The sequence below is a fragment of the Marmota marmota genome, unplaced genomic scaffold (assembly GCF_001458135.2).
Source record: "Marmota marmota marmota unplaced genomic scaffold, marMar, whole genome shotgun sequence".
Lineage (NCBI taxonomy): Eukaryota > Metazoa > Chordata > Mammalia > Rodentia > Sciuridae > Marmota > Marmota marmota.
In genome coordinates, this window is record NW_026000211.1 from 11,280,102 (window position 1) to 11,295,317 (window position 15,216).

Genomic DNA, 15,216 nt, shown 5'->3' on the forward strand with positions numbered 1-15,216 from the left:
CCCCCCCCCCCCCGCCAAATGGCCTAACTTCTTTCCACTAGGCTCACTGCCTCTAAGGTTCCACCACCTCCCAATAATGCCACACTGGTGACAAGCCTTTAACACATGGGCCTTTGGGGATATTCCAGATTCAAACTGTAGTAAACACTGCATGTCAATTATCTACAATTGCATAATACATACCCTGTATAAAAGTCATTGTATGATTTTATGGACCAGCAATGTCAGTTAGGTCAGCTGGGCAATTCTCCTCTTCTTGTCCAGGGTCACTGATAAAGCTGTAACTAGCCAGGTATGGTGACACATACCCATAATCCCAGCAATTCTGGAGGCTGAAGCAGGAGGGTTGCAAGTTCAAGGCCAGCATATGCAACTTGGTGAGACCCTCAGCAATTTAATGAGAACCTTTCAAACTAATTAAAAAAAGGACTGGTGGTGAGGCATGTAACTCAGTGGCCAAGCACGTATCTAGCATGTGCAAGGTCCTGAGTTCAATCCCCAGTATCGTCCAAAAAAAAAAAAAAAGGAGTGGGGATGTAGCTCAGTGGTGAAAATATTCCTGGGTTCAATTGCCAGTATCCAAATAAAAAAATAAAGCTGCACCCTGTTGGTACATAGCCTAGAGGCTGCTTGGTCTGTAGAACCTCTGCTGAGGTGACTTGTCTTTGCAGCCTGTGTTCTTATCCCCCAAGATGTTAGTATGGGCTTCTTCACATGACATCCTCAGGGATGAAATATGCAAGTACTTTTAAGCTGTTGTGTTGTTTGCCAATGTCCCCTTGGCCAAAGCAAATCACATGGCCCATTAAGGAGTAAATAAGGGAACAGGCTACATGTGAGTTTAAATGTAAGGGAGCGTAATTCAGTTTTTCTATTACTTTAATGACAACCATCACCAATTGACAAAATACATTTTATTAGTTTCTGGTGGATCACTTGTTTGCTCACCCAAGTCAGTAACATCTAGTGATTTACCACTGTAAACACATAAAAGTTTACATTTCTTGTCCCTGAAGTTGATAATCTTCATAATCTGTTCCCATCTACTTAGGAAACAAGGAAAGGATGAGGATAAGGTCACAGGAGACAGTAAACAACTATTTATGTTTGCCTGTTAGGAGTCTGGTAATAAAGATGCTAACCATATAATTTAGTTTTATTTTACTCCAATGTTTTCAAATTACAAAACAAAAAAATTGTAAACTCACCTAGATTTTGACATCAATATTAGTGATCAGCAAATTATAAAGAAAATAAATTGTGACTACTTGATACGTCTCCAGAAAGCACTGAGCTAATGTGATGATCTGGATTGTCAACTGGAACAGACTGAAAGATGCCTAAGATTAAGAGAATTCTGGGAGTGTGTATGAGGGTGTTTCCAGAGATGTTTGGCATGAGGGACGGCAAATTGAAGGAAGATCCTCCCTGAATGTAGGCAGCATTGTCCAACAGGCTGCCAGTTCAAATGTAGCAATTGTAAGCTTGATTCTTCTTAAGAGGGTGCATTCTTTGCTACTGCCATTGCCCGAGGAAACTAGACTCCAGTTCTTCATTCTTTCAAGATGAATTCTGGCCAGCAATTATACAGGTGAGTTCCCAGGCCTTTGGTTTCAGACTGAGGCTGTAGCTTCTTGGACAAAGCTACTACTGCTTTCTCCAGCTCTCTGGTGCGCATAAGGACACTGTTGGACTAGATTCTGATTTGTAAGCCAATCTAATAAATCCCTTTTTATAATCACACACACACACACACCCTGCTGATTCTGTTCCTCTAGAGAATGCTAACAGCTAATAAATTTTGAACTGATCTATATTTTACTACACTTGTCATGAGCAGAGAAAAATATAAAGCAGGCAGTGCACAATTAATATTATGGTTTGAATGTTTGTTTCCTCAAAATTCGTATGTTGAGCCCTAGTCACCAATGTGTTGATATTAGGAAGTAGGGTTCTGGGAAGTGATTAGGTCTTGAGGGCACAGCTTGCATAAATGGGATTAGTATCCTTATAAAAGAGGCCGGAAAGGGGCTGGAGTTGTGGTTCAGTGGTAGAGCGCTAGCCTAGTATGTCCGTAGGCCCTAGGTTCAATCCTCAGCACCACATAAAAATAAAGCTGTTGTGTCCAACTACACTAAAAAATAAATATTAAAAAAAAAAAGAGGCCTGAAAGAGCTGCCCAGTCCCTTATAACATGTGAAGACCTACAAAGGAGCCATCTCTGAACCAGGAAATAAGCTCTCACTAGACACCTAGTCTGCTCTGGTCTTGAACTTCCTAGTCTCCTGAACTGTAAGAAATGTTAGTTGTACACAAGTCACCATGTCTATGGAATTTTGTTATAGTAGCCTGAATGCCTAAGACAACAGAAACAAGACAAAATTTACAAACTCAAAGCCCCAAAAGAGAGTCAAAAATACTTTAAGGTATAAAACTTTAAAATGTGTTTATTTTTTTATTGTGGTAAAATATACAAAACATAAAATTTACCATTTTAATAATTTTTAATGTATAATTCAACACTTATTCATGTTGTCATGCAACTATACCATTTTCCATTCTCCAGAATTTTTTTTTAAATATTTACTTTTTAGGTGTAGATGGACACAATACCTTTATTTTTATGTGGTGCAGAGAATGGAACCCGGGCACTCTACCGCTGAGCCACAGTCCCAGCCCAGAATTTTCTGTTTTTAGTACCAGGGATTAAACTCAGGGGCTTTCAACCACTGAGCCACATCCCCAGCCCTGTTTTGTATTTTAGAGACAGGGTCTCACTGAGTTGTTCAGCGCCTGGCTGTTGCTGAAGCTGGCTTTGAACTTGGGATCCTACTGCCTTAGCCTCCCCAGCCACTGTGATTACAGGTGTGCACCACCAGCCCAGCTCAGAACTTTTTTAACAACCCAAATACATCAACTTCCTATTCCCTTCTCCCCAGAAACCCTAGGGACTATTATTCTGCTTTCTGTCTATGAATATGACTTCCTCATACAAACAGAATTATACTTGTTCTTCTGTGTTTAGCTTTAACATCAAGTGTTTCATTCTTGGATTCACGAGGATATGGTTAAATATGTATTTCCTTCCACTGAACTTTCATGTAAATATTTTTTAAATATCTACTGTTTAGAGTCTTCTTGTTGTTGTAACAAATTACTCCAAACTTAGAGTAAAACAACACAAATTTATTGGATTATGGTTCTGGAGGTCAGAAGTTAAAATCAAGGTATCAGCAATACGGTATGCATTCCTTCTTCAGGTGGGCATCCATTTCCTCCTTTGTTTTTTTAGTTGGTCTGCTCAAGGTCTCTTCCACAGCTCCTGCCTCCCCTCTTGTGAGGGTCCTTGGATTTACTCTGGGCCCATTAGATAGATAATCTAGGTTTGTAGTTCCATTTTGATCCTTAATCACATCAGCAAAATCCCCATTTACTTACAGGTTCTAGGCATTAGGAGGTGGGCATATTATGGGTGCCATTATTTCACCATACCTATCATGTGCCTTAGAGTTCAACGAGAAATTAAGGCATTTCATATATTTTGCAGAGACGACTTTTCTTTTCAGATTGTTTTAACTATACTTCCTTTACCAGGAGGAAGTGGACTTTCAATGTGTTACCAGCCATTGGTGCACAGAACCATTTACTGTTACAAAATACGTCAGAGAAACCGTGGTCCTCCGTTTTTATTCTCGTCTTTTTGGTACAGAATTACAAGATGACCAAAACAGCTTTTGCTGTTAAATTATCCCCGATAACGTGACCTACCCGCTCTGCGTTAAAAGGTGGGTGGAGGAAGTAACACATCTAGGATCCCCTGGGCAGCAGAGGCCTGGAAGGATTTCTTTTCCCCTCGCGAGACCCGGGCGCACCACGGACCCTCCGCCGCGTTCTGTGACGCCTCCACGAGGTGCCGCGCAGTACAGCGCGTCGGACTCCGCTACCTTTCGCAGACCCGCGGCTCCCTCCCGGTCCCCCTTTCTCCTTCCGCTCCCTCCCGTTCCGGAAGCGCGCGCCGACGGGGCCGCGAGCAGGGGCCGCAGGAGCGCGCTAGCGCGTGCGTGCGTGCATACATAAATTCCAGTGAGCGAGTGAGGCCGCGAGCGCCCCGGCGCCGTGTGAGAGACTGTAATAGCGGCGGCTCCCAGGTGAGCATAGCGCGAGCTCCCCTTTTGTCGCTCCCCGGGGCGCGCCCGCCACCTTCCCCGCGGTTCGGGATCCGTTTCCCGTCTCCAGCGCCCAGGCGGCGGCGAGTACTCGGGTGGGTGCCTGCAAGCCTAGGCGGGAGGTTGGAAGGCGGGCCCGCCGGAGCCCCCAGGCCCTCGGCTCCGCACCTCGGCTTGGCCAGCCCCCGGAGCGGCGGGTGTAACCACAACAAAGGCTCCCAAGCCTGTGTCGGTGGGACCGTCCGCACCCCTACCCGCCCTGGTGGGAACGGCGGTCCTACCCTCAAGATGCGTTCGAGGTGGCTCGGGTCTTGGTCGTCTCTGAATCGGAATGTGGTTGCGACCGGTACTTGGGCTCTGACCGCTGCTGCCCATCTCCACGTACTTGAATCTGAACCCTAAGACCTGAGACTGTCTTCGGCCAACTCTTTGACAAGGGGTCGTGACGATTTTTGTGTATTGGGTATGTTCTTGGGCCCTGTTACATAGCTACAAGAATGTAATGTCACATGAACAAAATGACATTTAAATAATACCATATTTGTGTGTGTATGTATTTCCTGATGTGTTGTCAAAGCACCAGTATTTCTGTTGGTAGCTCCGCATGAGCTTTGCAAATTGTGAGGGTCCCAGTGACTCCCAGGCAGCTTTGGCAAAATCCTGTCTTGAGTAACAAAGGGTTATTAGTATTTTGTGATACACTATTACATATTTTACCCTTTTCCCGATATCTTATAAAGAGAATCTAAACTACTTTATGAAGGCACCATTTGGTGCTGTACTGCAGAACTACATCCCCAGCCCTTTTATTTTATTTTATTTATTTTGAGACAAGGCTGAGTTGCTTAGAGTTTCGCTAGATTGCTGAGGCATTTGCTGAGTTGCTGAGGCCCCCAACTTGGCAGTCCTCCTGCCTCAGCCTCCTTATTATAGGCATGCACCACCTGCCTGACTGTGGATCCTGTTAACTGTGAAGTAAACATTAGCAAAAGAATCACTTCGTGGATCAGACTGTTGGATAAATTTTCCTATAAAGTAAGTTAAATGATGAGTGTTTAAATTCTTCCTATAACCCTGTTAGATATTATGGATCTGAATGTAAACCAAAAAAATAAAAAATAAAAATTCCCTCATGAACTGTGACCATTTAGGAAAGCAGATGACTTATAAAACTGTTGGGGACTGNTTTTTTTTTTTTTTTTTTTTTTTTTTTAATGGAGATGGTCTGTGTTTCAAGGCTGGTGTGTAACTCCAGGACTCAAGTCCAATCCTAGCCTCCTATAGTAGCTGGGACTATAAGCATGCCAGCTCTAACCAGTCTGGTAAGGGGACAAAGTAGGAGATTGGGGATGTGGGGGGATCTCTTCCTCTAGTCTCTTAGATTCTGCAGCTGTAGCTCTGGAAATTAAGTTGACAAGACAGATCAACAGGAGAAAAGCTACCAAATTGTATTTGACACTAATTTTTGTCATGACACAGGACTTTTCTAGAAAAGAAGTGAAGACCTGAAGAAGTGGATAGGTTTAAGAGTATATGTACCATTCTTAACAAAGAACAATACATTGTGGAAACACAATGACAAAGAAAAAGGTTTTATAGGTCTCTAGGGACTATAAGGGAGAATGAATGAAAGATAAGGACTCTATCTAGCAGGATCTATTTGTGCAGGTCCCTCTCAGTGCCATCTTTCTTTTTCATGGTCAAATACCTTTCTTGGGAGAGGGGGATTTTATGGCTGTCCTCATTATATGAAAGTTTCTGATTTTAGTCAGATAAGGGAAGTTCTGGGAGTTGTTTCTACATCTGTTAAATTCTCAGTTGTCTTTACCTCAAAATGATCCTTATGCTAAAGGCATGTTTTGGGGTGGTATATTCTGAGACCCTTCACAAGCCAGATAGGAAACTGTTGGCTATGTGACAGAGATATCAAAGGTGTATCTGTAGTCCATTGGCTGTGGAGAGACTTTGGGATTTAGAACTAGTTTGAAGTTGGGAAAGATACTGTTCTCCCTACATGTTCATTGTCTTTGCAGCATCCCAGCAAGTGGTCATCCAGTCTTTTTAATGACTCAGGATTCATAATTGAAGAAAGTACTCATTCTATTTTTGAGCAGTTCTTATACTAAGCTCAGAACAGCTTCGTTGTGTATGTCATCTGTTGACTTAAGTTCTACCTCTGGAACTACAATCTTTTTTAATATCACAGTCCTGAAATGAAAGTATCAGCTTTCCCTTAATCATTCTTTTTTTTGGGGGGGAGCGGGGATACTGAGGGTTGAAACTAGGGGTTCTTTACCACTGAGCTACATTTCCAGCCCTTTTTATTTTGAGGTGTGATCTTGCTAGTTACTGAAGCTAGCCTCAAACTTGCTATCCTCCTACCTCAACCTCCTGAGTCGCTGGGATTACAGGTGTATGTTGCAGTGCCATCTCCCTTCGTCATTGTTCTAATCACGATTTAGATTTTAGACTCTTTACCATTTATCATAGAATTAAATGCTTCATTCAAGAAGTTATTTGACCAAGCAAAATATAATGCACCTGATATTAGCTATGGGGTACAGGGGCAGGTAAAAATCTTGTCAGGGTAGGGGCTTAGGAAGAATGTGAACCCCAACATTTACCATATGCCATACACCATCATAAAAACCTTTTAGGCTGTTTGCTGCTTTACCTGTATGATTTAAGAACATATTTTTTTTTTTTTGGTTGTCAAGTCATAGTTTGCTGCTGGGTGATTTCCAACTCTTTTTTTCAATTGACCCTGAAACTTTTTAAACTGAGGTCCTCTGCACATCTTCCTTCTTCACCTTCCTACATCATTGTATTTAAGTTATTACAGGTTAGGCATCCCTTTTCCAAAAACCTGAAATTCAAAATGTTTTATTCTTAAGTTAAATTTAAATTACTCAAGTCACTTGTATTTGCCAAGCCTTAGTTTCTTCATTCTTAATGTAAGGGTGGTGATTAGTAGGGAGCTTTACTAGTAGTTCTCTATTCATTCCTTAATCCAGTCAAACTAATACCTAAAATTAGCCCATGGGCCCTTTGCAGGAAATGGATGAAACTAGAGACCATTATGTTAAGTGCATTATTTCATTTATGTCAAACTCAGAATGGATATTTTGTCTCATGTGGAAACTAGAGAGTAAAAAGGAAAACAAAGATGGCGGGTGGATATCCTTAAAATCAAAAGGAGATCAGTAGAGGAAAAGGAACCAAGGGAAGGAGGGGGGTAATGCTGGGGAATGATATTGACCAAATTATATTGTTATATTTTGTGCATGTAGAAATATGTAACAGTAAATTCCATCAATATATACAACTATAATACACCAGTTTTTTAAAAGAATGAAAAGTAGCCATGGAATACAGGGGAAGGTAAAAATAGTTTCAGGACTGTTGGGGAGCTGTCAGGTAGGGGTTAGGAAGAGTATCAGTCCCAACATTTACAATGTGCCATAAACCATCATAAAAAAACTTTATATAGGTATCCTTTAAAGTTATCAGGAATTGGTAACAAATTCTTCTATTATTTTGTACACCCAAAAGAGGCATTCTAAGAATGTTTTAAGATTAGTGACTTCCAGAATTAGCACTCTTTGCTGGAAATATTTTTGGAATGCATTTTCTTCTCTTTGGAAAGGGGGTTTTGGTCACAGCTCAAATTGGGATGGGAGAATGACTTTAAATTAAGTTGGAAAGTCTGGGGCTTGTAATGTTGCCCACTCTCACATAATAGAAGCAAACAGTAGTCCTAAGAAACAGAACAAAACAGTAGATAATAACATGATCTTGGGGGCTGAGGTTGTGGCTCAGTAGTAGAGCCTCTTGCCTCACATGTGTGAGGCCCTGGGTTCGATCCTCAGCACATAAAAATAAATAAAAAGAAATAAAAGATATTAAAAAAATAACATGATCTTTAAAAAATTCCTGCTTTACAATCTTGGCTATGCTCCTTACTAGCTGTGTGACTTTGGATAAATTCTTGCTCTGCTTCAGTTTCCTCATTGTAAATGGGAATAATAAAACCTCTTAAAATTGCATTGCTTATATATAGTAAACACTACATATAGCTATTAGTAATAGAATATCATATAGCAGTAATACAAGTGATACATGTTTATGATTTATAATTTTATTTCTTTAAAATTTAGAAAGTTTTTCTGAGGAATATGGGTTGGAATGATCTGAACAATATGTTTTTAAAAGCAACTAGGAATGGGGGGAATCAATGACTAGGAAAAATTAAGCTTTTGTATCAAGCTTTTTATATTTCCCAGTAGAGTCAAGCAGAAACATTCATTGAGATAGTCACTTGTCTGTTTTGGAAGGTTGGGTACCAGGGATTAAACTCAGGCATTCAAGCACTCAGCCACATCCCCAGCCCTATTTTGTATTTTATTTAGAAACAGGGTCTCACTGAGTTGCTTAATGCCCTGCTTTTGTTGAGGCTGGCTTTGAACTTAGCATCCTCCTACTTCAGCCTCCTGAGCCAATGGGATTATAGGCCATTGTGCCCAGTGAGATAGTCACATATCTATTAATAAGTGTAGGCAAACCATTTAGAAAAAGCTTCCCTCTTTTGTTTTGGCTTGTAGTTTATTTATTGTATTATGTACTTACAATTGTATTATGACTTAGTAGGATTGCTCTCTCCTTATGCTTAAGTATGATATCTCTATTCTTTTTGACCTTGGGTAGAGAGAATTAGATTGTTAATAGTCAATCATAATTGTCAGTCATATTCTTTAGGATTTGTGATAGCCAATACTGACACAGCCCTACACAAGCCTCAATCCTCCCTTCCCCTCATAAGTTTATATTCTTGGATTTTTATTGTATGTCTTTCCAGTTCGCACTATGTAACATTTTTTTATGTCTGTGTCAATGAGAATATAGCATTGTTTGGTAAGCTTTACATACTTTTATTGTTGATCACTTAATTCTGCTTTTTTAATCAACAATATTTTTGTAGGATCTCAATTTACAAATGCTTGTACAACATTTTATTTATCCATTTCCTCTTAGCAGAGACATTGACATTGATTCTAACTCATTGCTATTACAATTGTTATGACAAATATCTTTATACATTTGCTCAAAATTATACAAAAGTGTCAGAACCAAGTTTTAAGCCTCAGTATGTCTCAGTTCATTTCTTTTCAAACACTGAGCAAACTCTCACTCATCATTTATTGCACAAACACTATTTAGTGTAGTGACAGAAATATAAAAATATGTAGTAGTATTGTGATTTTTATTTTAACAGATCAACTCTTGATTTGTTTTTAATCTCCCAGTTTTTATTTAAATGTATAAATTGTATTATTAATCCAGTATAAATGACAAGTATTCTGTATGTATTCTATATTTTTCCATGCTGATAGTTCATAAACTTTTTCAGTAAAGGGCCAGGTAGTAAATGTTTTGATTTTTGTGGGTTATAGGGCTTGTGTCTCAACTACTCAGCTCTGCAATTATAGTATGAAACCTGTCAGAGACAATACCAAAACACATGAATGGGGCTGTATTCCAGTAAAACTTTATTTACAAAAACAGATGTAACTAATTAAAACAAATAAAAAATTTTAAAAAAAATTAAAAAGGAAAATTAAAAAAAAAAAAAAAGATGGTAAGCCACATTTGGTCCTGGACAATAATTTGCTTACTTCTGATCTTAATTATTATTTTGATGGAATCATAGTTTTTCTCTGTACAAGTTTTTCAAGTATCACAAGTGATAGTTATTTTTAATATTACATTCTTAAGATAAATTTCCAGAAATGAAGTAACTGATTTCAAAGAGTATATGGATTTTTCATAGATCTGAAAACTAATTGTGACATACCCTAAAAGACAAATTTGAGATTTTATAGAATAGACTTTGATATCTATGTGGATAAATATAATGCCTAAAACCTCACTAGATATCTTTCTTTTGGGGGCTTGGGAGGAAAGCTTCCCTCTGTTGTTTTGGCTTGTAGTTTGTTTGTTTATTTTTTGCAGTGGTGGAAATTGAACCCAGGCCTGGTGAACATTAGGCAAGCGCTCTACCATTGAGCTGTACCTTCAGAATCATCTCTGTCAATTTGAACTTCAAAATGTAATGAGGACATTAATCTGTGGTAGAAAAACAGTACATCTTATATTTTAATGCTTATTAGAAATAAATTTTATAATCTTATTTTTTTAATGTTAATATGTACTTAAACATGTTTCTGTTTAAATCTAGTTTGGGGTTAAAATTTTAAAACTCACTTATATTTTGATTATAAATAGCTTTTGTATATTTTCCCTGAACATTATACACCATTTGCAAAATTGCTTACCACCATAATTTTTTATTATGTTTAATTTTCTTTAGTACCCAAGCACACATCAAGATATACTTACAAATCTAAGTAAATCTTCCTAAGCACTGAGACTTTGTTTATAAAACTTCAAAATCCAGACTTACTAAATTGATTCTGTTAAGCATTTAAAAGTGGATTATAGTTAAATTTTTAAAGTCTAAAGGCTAGGACCCTCAACACTATGCCTATACACAAAATAATGATAATTGACAAAGTTTTTTTTTTTTAAATTTTTTATTGTTGGTTGTTCAAAACATTACATGTTTCTTNATGCTGTTTTTGTTACTATTGCTCTGTAGTATAGTTTGAAGTCTGGTATCGCTATACCGCCTGATTCACACTTCCTGCTTAGAGTTGTTTTTGCTATTCTGGGTCGTTTATTTTTCCATATGAATTTCATGATTGCTTTCTCTATTTCTACAAGAAATGCCGTTGGGATTTTTATTGGCATTGCATTAAACCTATAGAGAACTTTTGGTAATATCGCCATTTTGATGATGTTAGTTCTGCCTATCCATGAACAGGGTATATTTTTCCATCTTCTAAGATCTTCTTCTATTTTTCTCTTTAGGGTTCTGTAGTAAAGTAATGAGAATATCTTGAAGTCTTCAAACAAAGACAAACAAAGTTATTCAGTGGTTAAATACTACCACACACACTTAACCTATTATCTTATTATTATTATTAGTGGTGATGGTGTTGATAGAGTTTAACCCAGGAGTGCTCTACCATCCCCAGCCCTTTTTTATATTTTGAGACAAAATTTCATTAAATTGTTGAGACTGGTCTCAAACTTGTGATCTTCCTGCTTCAATCTCCGGAGTTACTGGGTTTACAGGTGTGCATCACCATACTTTGTCTACATTATTGTTAATAGAAGTTTGATTTATTTCTAAATTATGTCTATACTTGTTTTTATAGCCTCTCTTATAAGGTCACTTAATGAAAGACTACAGTTATAGTGATAAGTAAGTAATTGCATTATTAGCTACATGTTATTGAGAATCCTTTTGTGCCTTTTCTTTAATATAATGAATGTTATTCCTTTTGATCTTTATGAACTCATGACTTTTCTAAATTGTCTAGTTTATACAATTTAGAACTTTAAACTGGATCCTTTGTTTCATTGCTACTACTCAAAGGCATATTTGAATATTATGCTTTCTGGCCATGTTAAGATACTGTATAAGATGCTGTTTTTGGTTTTTTTGTTGTTTGGGTTTTTTTTAATCTCCAACAACAAAATCAGCTGCCTTCCAGAGAATCCTGTTTATTTTTTAGTAGAGAGTAATACTAAATATCAAAATGAACTATCAGTAAAAGATAATATGACACTGCTGCTTAGACCACTGTTAATTACAGAGATAAATACTTTTTAAAGGCCATGACTTTATAATGACATTTCCAGTTTCATTTCAATTGTATAAAATAATAAGATATTTTGAATCATTGTAGTACACATATATATAATATAATATATAATATGTATAATATAGTTATATTATACAGTAATTTAAGATTTCTAACAAAAAACAGTGGTACCTGACCTATGGTGGAGGCAATTATGTTGAACATTTTAATCAATTTCTTTAAATATTTAACTTCATGTGTCTAAATAATGTGCCTTGAATTTTCTCTTAGACAGTCATTGACTGTCTACTATGAAATATCTCTTATATCAAACCCTCTTTAACAGAGACAGATATGTTCTCCCCTTGTCATCTTCTACGTGTGATTATGTCGTAGCTTCCAAGTTACTTGGTCAGCTTTGTATGAGTGCCTTTAATGTTTTTATTCCTCAGTAAGAAGGGACTGAGACCTCAGAAACTGAGACCTTGAATAAACATTTCCTCTTTAAAATTGTTCTTGTTAGGTCCTTTAGTCACTGCAATGAAAAAGCTGACTAGAACAACTGTATAAAATTAAATATATATATATTTGGAAGTTTAGTCTGATGTTTTACACTTTACTTTTTTTTCAGATATATTTTTGCTATCATGGATCGGTTTGAAGATATATCAGAAGGTGAAGTAGACCATTCTTTCTTTGACAGTGATTTTGAAGAAGCAGCAAAGAAATGTGAAAGTAACTTAGTTGTGGACAAGCAAAATTATGATCCTAAAGAGAGAATAGATAAGAGTACAGGAAATATAAACTTAAAATTTGGAATACAAACAAACAAATGTTATCTTACTGAGAAGGGAAATGAAAGAAAAGCAAAACTTCTTTCAGACGAACATCTTGTAAAGAATGATATTTTGCAAACCAGTTCTTCATTGACCACTTCTTCAGGATCAAAAAAATTGTATGATGCTGCAACAGGTTATAAAATACACTTGCCCATTCCAAGTAGAATTCCCAAAATTGTAAAAGAAGGTGAAGATGATTACTATACTGATGGAGAAGAAAGCAGTGATGATGGGAAAAAACATCATGTAAAGTCTAGGTCAGCTAAAGCATCTAATAACTTCAAAAAAAGCATGAGCAAAAAGTATTCCAAAGTTAGTTCCTCTTCCTCTTCTTTGTCTTCCTCATCTTCAAGTTCAGGTACAGACTGTTCAGATGCAGAATCAGATCTCTGTAAATCTCATTCGCGTCCATCATCAAGGAAACCTATATCTGGTGTAACCCTCTTATCACCCAAACAGAAATATAAGTCAAGAATAAAATCAGCAGGAACACAACCCTATTCAAGTACTAAGCCAAAAATTGATGACTCCCCAGAGGAATCTGAAGATACTGTGACAGATGTAACTCCTTTATCAACTCCAGACATTAGCCCTATTCAGTCTTTTGAACTGGGTGCATCAAATGACCAAAAAATAAAAGTTAAAAGGCAAGAAAATGTGAGTCAAGAGGTATATGAAGATGTTGAGGTTTTAAAAAATGATTCAAAACATTTGAAAACAGCCAGGAAAGGGAAAGAAAAATGTGGACCTAATCTCACCCCAAATTCACCAGATTCTGATTTAGATCATAGATATAAACAGAAAGTCTTACATGACACAATGGATCTGAATCATCTCTTAAAAGGTAATTTTCTTTGCTCTTTAAAATTTGTACATTAAATATTAATTATTATTAATATTGAATGCTGTGAATTTACACTGATTTTTTGACTAGATATCTTCTGTTGTTTGAAATGATTGATACATGAGTAACCCTACCAAATATTCCATCATGAAAATATCTAGAATATTATTTGTGTTATCAGAAAAGAAACATTGCAAAGGTAATGAGCTAAGACTAGAAGCTTCACACTAACTTTATTTTAGTGCCTTACAAACTCAAAATGCCTACCATTTTCTTCCTCCAGCCCTGGTAGTATCTTCATTCTTGGGCTTCTACGAGATAATCTGAAGCAGTTTTCAGTATTCATCTGCACACAGAATTCTCTGACATTGTCCAGAGAAAGAGAAATTATCTCTTCCTTTCACTTTCTTGGAATGGAGGAAACTTTAAAAAAATAATCTCCAGGCCACTTCCATTTAAGTCTCATCAGCTAGAATTAGCTTAATTAGCTTACACTCCTATTCCTGAACCAGTAATTGGCAAAGGAAGTGCGATTATCCCTGGCCAATCAGACTCGCCCTGGAGTTAGAGGTGGAAGTTGTGGAGAAGCCAGCATCTATTAAGGGAAAAGTAGGAATTTATGTTAATTGGGCAATCAACTTTGTCTACACAAGCTTCCAAACTTTAATAGTATATAGGCCACCCTGGGATCTTGTTAAAATGCAGATTTTTGTTCAGTAAAACTAAGGTAGAGCCAAAGCTACATTTCTAACCAGTGCCTAATGGTAATACTAATTCTGCTGATCCGAGGACCATCCTGTGGATATCATGACACTACTGTTTGGTTCTGTTTAGAAATAAATACAGGGGGGCTGGAGGGATGGCTCGGTGGTAGAGTGCTTGCCTGGCATGTGTGAGGCCCTGGGTTTGATCCTCAGCACCACATATAAATAAATAAATAAATAAAATAAAAGATCCATTGACAACTAAAATATATTAAAAGATAAAATGAAATAAGATAAATACAGCCATCTCTTAACTATTCTTTTCTAACCCATTTCTGGATATAGTGAACCTATATAAAAGTTCTAAATGGAAAAAATAATGATCCCATCCTAAATTTCTGAAGTTTTCTCAATTATAATTAAATCAAAATACCATAGAAACTTTTCAACATAGAGGCTGAGCTGAAACGTAGCAGCAAGTTTCATTCATACTGCTTGCTGCACAGTAAAAATCTCCGCTCTTAACAGACTTGTCAGTTAGTGGTGCTCAGGGCTTTTTAAGGCACTGGAACAAAGGTGGCATTTTGCCAATTGGTACATTTGTTGTTGGAATTCATAATATGACAATCCATCAAGGATTCTTTATAATACAGCATTTTAAACACTAATTATGAATATCAGTCCATTGCAAGGTAAGTCTTAAGATTTTCAAAATCATTATTCATGCTCCAATTCACAGTGACACTTTGTAGATCCAAGAATATTTTCATAATTTTTTTCTTTTCCCCATATAATTAAACCACGGTCGTGGTAGATGGAGGCACGTCCAGCCTCATGACTTTTCTGCACTTATCTCACGCAATACACTTTTTATCACTTTTAAACTTCTACTAATAGGATTTTCTAGGCCTCTTTGGCTCACATAATTTTTTTACAGTGTTTTTCACTTTCTTGGAA

The 15,216-nt window shown here is 37.2% G+C and overlaps 2 protein-coding genes across 9 annotated transcripts in view; one reads left to right on the forward strand and one right to left on the reverse strand.

Moving 5' to 3' along the window:
* Snx25 (sorting nexin 25) overlaps positions 1–3,950 on the reverse strand; it is a 130,448-nt gene extending 126,498 nt beyond the window's left edge. For all 3 annotated transcript variants that reach the window (XR_007343372.1, XM_015486148.2, XM_048791887.1), the window contains exon 1: positions 3,769–3,950. Coding sequence is in view for 2 of the 3 variants with exons in the window: in XM_015486148.2 (XP_015341634.2) it covers positions 3,769–3,807 (39 nt within the window). In the remaining variant the exon portion in view is untranslated. The remainder of the gene's footprint in view (positions 1–3,768) is intronic.
* Cfap97 (cilia and flagella associated protein 97) overlaps positions 1–15,216 on the forward strand; it is a 37,737-nt gene that overhangs the window by 4,406 nt on the left and 18,115 nt on the right. Inside the window, exons 1-2 of one of the 6 annotated variants that reach the window (XM_015486149.2) lie at positions 3,965–4,148; positions 12,504–13,555. In XM_015486149.2, coding sequence (XP_015341635.1) covers positions 12,520–13,555 — 1,036 coding nt within the window. In that variant the 5' untranslated portion in view covers positions 3,965–4,148; positions 12,504–12,519. Of the gene's footprint in view, positions 1–3,964; positions 4,149–4,313; positions 4,630–4,700; positions 5,202–10,198; positions 10,306–12,503; positions 13,556–15,216 lie in introns of those variants that run through there. The other 5 variants (XM_048791892.1, XM_048791893.1, XM_048791889.1 and 2 more) reach the window with 5 other exon arrangements.